At 37.3% G+C, this 5435-nt stretch overlaps 1 protein-coding gene across 1 annotated transcript in view; it reads left to right on the top strand.

The window, feature by feature from the left end:
• LOC106877104 (prostaglandin E2 receptor EP4 subtype) overlaps window positions 1-5435 on the top strand; it is a 37520-nt gene that overhangs the window by 2495 nt on the left and 29590 nt on the right. Inside the window, exon 2 of the mRNA XM_014925898.2 lies at window positions 2736-2982. Coding sequence (XP_014781384.1) covers window positions 2736-2982 — 247 coding nt within the window. The remainder of the gene's footprint in view (window positions 1-2735; window positions 2983-5435) is intronic.

Genomic DNA, 5435 nt, shown 5'->3' with positions numbered 1-5435 from the left:
ATATATATATATATATATATATATACTGTCGATCATTAATCAAATGCGAAATCACTGATGATCTTGCTATGCCCCGGGTGCTGTAGGGAGCTTACTTCCCTTGTCAGTCATAAGATAAGTACTTTATCGTGGCTATGTGTTGTTTTGTCTCTTATTTCTAGCAATGTTGGTGTTAACTAGTACCGTTAGTTGTAAATTGCAAATAAGCCACCTTTATTAAAACACACACACACACACACACACACACACACATACACACATTTACATACATACAAAATATGTATGTATGTATGCATGTATGTATGTACGTACGCATGTATGCATGTATGTATGTATGTATGTGCGTTTGGTAAGGACGAGTCGATAAGAGGGAACTCTCCATGCGGTCCCTCAAACTGCTAAAATAGTCTACCAAATTACAAAAAGACTAGGTCATATTGGGTAATGTAGTTATAGAGAGTCTACGAGGGTCGGCTGAAAAGTTCATAGGCTGACCATGATACTCTCCTGGGATGTGACTGAATGTGGTTCATTTTTCAAAATTTTATTTTTCACACACTTCTTCCATCGGTGTTGCAGCGCTTCGATCCCTTCACTGAAGAAGATTTCATCCTGTTGATCAAATAAGTCATCAACAACAGATATGACGTCCTTTTCTCTGCGATACTGGTTCCCTATCAAGTGTTTTATCCTGTTGGGGGAACAGATGATAGTCAGATAGGGCCAAATCAGGAGAATATGAAGGCTGATCAACCAGTTCAAAATCAGTTACGCACAACAATCGTTAAAAACCAAGGATTTCTCTCCTGGAGCATTGTCCTGGTGAAACAAGACCCCTTTCGTCAGTTTTCCTGGGCGTTTGTTCTTGATAGCCTCTCGTAACTGCCTCAGCAAGTTGACATAGTTCTTTTCATTAATGATGTGACTCTTTTGAAGATAGTCAATAAACACAATGTCTTTTACACCCCCCCCCCAAAAGACAAAAAAAACAGGCTATCAACTTCACTGCAGGTAAAACGACCTTAGTCTTCTTTGGAGCTGGTGAGAAGGGGTGTTTCCACTGCATGGATTGTCCCTGGAACAAAGTGATGAACCCAACACTAATCTTGGGTTAGGAAACGTTCAAGGAAACCAGCTGGATCTGCCTCATACAATGTCAGATTTTCTCAAGATGGGATCTGCTTGGCGCGCTTTTGATCTGGTGTCAGAAGACGTGACACCTACCAAGCAGAAACTTTCGTCATGTCAAGTTTCTTGTGCAGAATATTCTCAGTTTTCTCACGAGTTATGCTAATAGCATTAGCTATATAATTTATAGTCAATCACCTGCCATCCATCACCATGTGTAAACACGATCAATGTTTTCCTTGATGGTGGGAAGACATCAGTCATTGGGTCGACTTCAAGACTCTCCTTTCTCATCCTAAATTCACCCCTTCGCTCTGTTGATAAAGCTGGAGCATCATCCCCTTACGTAGCAATCATGTCAGCATAAATCTCCTTAGATGTTAAACCCTTTTCTGCAGGTGCTTGATAACACTACGATGCCAAATTTTGTCCTTGTCAAGTCACTACTAGTTACTTTTGAAGTCCGCTTAGAACATTCAGATGTCAGTTTACCTGGAAAGAAACAATATAGTTATTAAGAATAACTGAAATTTATGCATGCATGATTTCACAGCTCGAGCACCACTCATTCATAGACAGCCTATGAACTCTACAACCCATCCTCGTATGCTCGAGAAAAGATGGCTGGTGACGGCTGGAATGCTCTTTATATTAAGTCAGCTCATTCAGAGCTGCCCCGAGGCGAGACACCTTCATAAACTTCAATAATAAATACATGAACAACGAAATTATTTCAGATGGTTACAGTTAAGTGGAGGAAGGAGTGAGGGATGTTTGGTGCCAATTTTAAAACATAGTGCTGTAAAATATGCGCTATTTATGCAAATTCATGTATCCGATTTAATGAAGCTCTAAATAATACTTTCTACTAGAGGCACAAGGCTTGAAATTTTGGAAGAGGGGGACTAGTCCATTACATCGATCCCAGTGTTATCCTGAAAGGATAAAAGGCAAAGTCGACCTCGGCGGTATTTCAACTCAGAACGTAGCATTTCGTCTGGCGTGGTAACGATTTTGCCATCTCGCCACCTTATGAAGCCCTAAATAATAATGACCAGAAGTACAGTATTGCCAATGAAAATTGAAATTTAGCTTATCCTTAACCACGCTGAAATTGTGAAAAAAAAAATTACCGTCGTTTATGACTGTCCAGTATATTTAATTAATCTATATATTTATTCTGTAGTATATCATAGCATTTTAATATAAACGAGAAGAACGATAACAGTACTACATCGGTTGGCCATGGATGGAAACGGTACTCAGTTTAAGATTACCAAAATCAATTATAATAGCTCTGGGAAAGAAAGAAGCGAAGCGGTATTGTAGAATCTTTAAAAGTTTGCTTAAATATTTTTTATTTAATTTTAATTTATTTATTTATTAGAATTGCTTCTCTTGTTTGTTTGTTTTTTACCAAAATTTATCGTTAAGCTAATGGCTTTTTTCGTTACTACGAAAATAATTCTAATTCCTAAACAATTTTCTGATTCACTGGAGTGACACCTACTTTACTATAGTTTTCCATAAAAATGGCGCCCATATGTACTTTACCCTACCTTTGTAGTTCTTTGCTTAAAATAATTGTTTTTTCATATTAATTCTAGATGCCGTGTGGACCAGCGTTGTGCTCTTACCTAGCTTTCATGATGATCTTGGCTGGATTCGCTACACAGTTCATTATCTGCACGATGGCTCTTGAACGGTATTTCTGTATAAACCATCCCTATTATTATTATATTCAACCGAGGAAATATTATACCCGCATTGCATTACTACTCTGTTGGGTTGGGTCGTCTCTTATTGCCTGTCTTCCTTTTACTGGGCTAGGATCTATAAAACGCATGGATCCAGGTAAGACATGGTCGTTGCTTTTTGTGATATTTTATTCATAATTCATCCATTTTAAACCTTGGTTTAAGATTGTTAATCTCTCACATGTATTGTCTTCTTCATACAACTACATTAGTGAAGGCGCGTGGCTTAGTGGTTAGGGTATTCAGTTCACGATCCTAAAGTCGTGAGTTCGATACTGTGCGGCGCGTTGTAGCTTTGAGTAAGACAATAAGATAATTTATTTCACGTTGCTCCAGTCCACTCATCTGGCAAAACTGATTAGTACCTGTATTTCAAAGGTCCATCCTTGTTACAGTTTGTGTTATGCTGAATCTCCCTGTGAACTACATTAAGGTTACGCGTGTCTGTGGAGTGCTCAGTCACTTGCACGTTGATTTCACGAGCCAGATGTTCCGTTGATCGGATCAACTGGAATACTCGTCGTCGTAACCGACAGAGTGTCACTTGTATACAACTGCATTAAGAAGAAAGAATGACATGTCTTTACCCCCCACCCGCCACAAGACTTAGCTATAATTAAAGGGGAAGATGGGAATAGTTCATAAGAAGTGAATCACAAGTAAATCTAAATCTCTAATCCTGCCAACAATGCAGATGAATATGATTGAAATGTCAATATAAACTTTCAATACACACATAAACTTACAGACGCACATACACAAATACGCTTACAATTATATTTACCTTATATAGAATAGGCTATAGGTATGTCTCCAGATATGTTCCAAGTTGTAGACCGTTTATGTAGCTGAAATTTTGCCCTACGACGCATCTTTATCAAGATAATTTCATATGTTGAGTAGTCTGATTCTTTTTCTAAAGAGTTTTTATATATTTTATTTTAAAAAACGTCACTTTGATAATAATGAAGAATATCTATTACTGATTCGAAAAAAATAATTCATTTAGTGTAATTATGTAAATTAGTACAGTAATTTGAATGAATGTACGCTTATCCAGAAAGAAGAGAAAAGGAACATCAAAATTTCGTTATTTTGCACATTTCTTTCATGAAAACTGAACTTGAATTGTTTGGATGCCAACTTCTGGCAATCATTAAATTAATCAACATTCTCCGACCAAAACAATGAAGATTATTAGCATCTTTTTAAAGCATCTTATTTAAAATAGAATGAAATTCACGTAATCGTAAATATTTGAAATATTAATAAACCCGAACAAGGGATCTTTACCCTTTGAACGACAGATCGAGAAACTAATTTTTTGTAACTAAACACTTTCAAACTTCGGACACTGGTAGAATGTGCCATATAAAACATTTTTTACTCTTAGTGTTGTTGAGAAAAGTTTGTACTTTCGGAGTTATTTCGTGTTAAAGTTGTCGTATTTCGGTAATTTCAACCAATCAATGACTAAATAAAATTACTGCTGTTGTTTGTCAACAACAACTTCCGGCGGTGTATATTTTGTTTGTCACTGTTATTTATGACATATTTCATCTCAGTTACGTTTGTATGAATAAACGAGTGTATCTGAAGCATGTTTACTTCATGGCACTACCACAATCGTTCGTGCATTTCTACTGCTTTTAGTTTGTTTTTTTTTCCTGTTTTTCAGCTACTATTTTCCGAAGCAAGGGTTTCTATGGCCTTTGGATCCATTCCAAGTGACTTCATAGTAGTCCCTATACTGTCTTTAAACCTCTTCTTAGGTTCACACCGATTGCGTTTCCCCTCTGCAAGCTCGCCATGAAATAGCTGTTTGGGTGTGCGTTCATCCGCCATTCGAACAATATGGCTAGACCATCTCATTTGGTTATTCAGATTCATTGATGCCTGCAGATACAAAGACACCTGTATATGGAGTAAAAAGGAGCCCCATTTAATGTTTAAAATGCAGCGAAGGCATTTTTGGTGGAATCATTCTAACAATTTGAAATGTCTTTCATAACAAGTCCATGTTTCAGAAGAATACAACAGGGATGGTAAGACAAACGATTTGTAAAGAGCCAATTTTGTGTTGTTATTTATATGTCGTTGGCGTCAAACGCGTGACTTCAAACCACCAAACGCTTGCGCTGCCCTTTGAATTCGCAGATGTATTTGTGTCCAGATTTCCATCATCTTGTACAGAGCTTCCAAAGTAGATGAAAGAGTCAACATCTTTAAGTAACTTACCCTTGACGAAAATTTTAGTGGGGTTGCAAACAGCACCACGTGCAGGTTGATATATTACAGCTGTTTTTTTTTCAAGTTGTTAGTCAAGCCAAAATCATCACAAGCTGAGTCAACTACAGATACAAGAGATTGTAGGTCTGTTTCAGAGTGACTGACTAGATCGCAATCATCAGCGTATAAGAGTTCCTTAATGAGTGAAGTAAAAACTTTGGTCAAATTAAAGCATTCCCTGTTCGATACTTTCTGTAAATACTCTCCTCGGAGTTTTGAAAAGTGTGTGACAGCACAACAGCAAAGTATATTGCAAAGAGG

Source organism: Octopus bimaculoides, chromosome 14, assembly GCF_001194135.2.
Source record: "Octopus bimaculoides isolate UCB-OBI-ISO-001 chromosome 14, ASM119413v2, whole genome shotgun sequence".
Classification (NCBI taxonomy): Eukaryota; Metazoa; Mollusca; class Cephalopoda; order Octopoda; family Octopodidae; genus Octopus; species Octopus bimaculoides.
The sequence above is the reverse complement of the archived record's forward strand: the minus strand, read 5'-3'. Positions and strand labels throughout refer to the sequence as shown.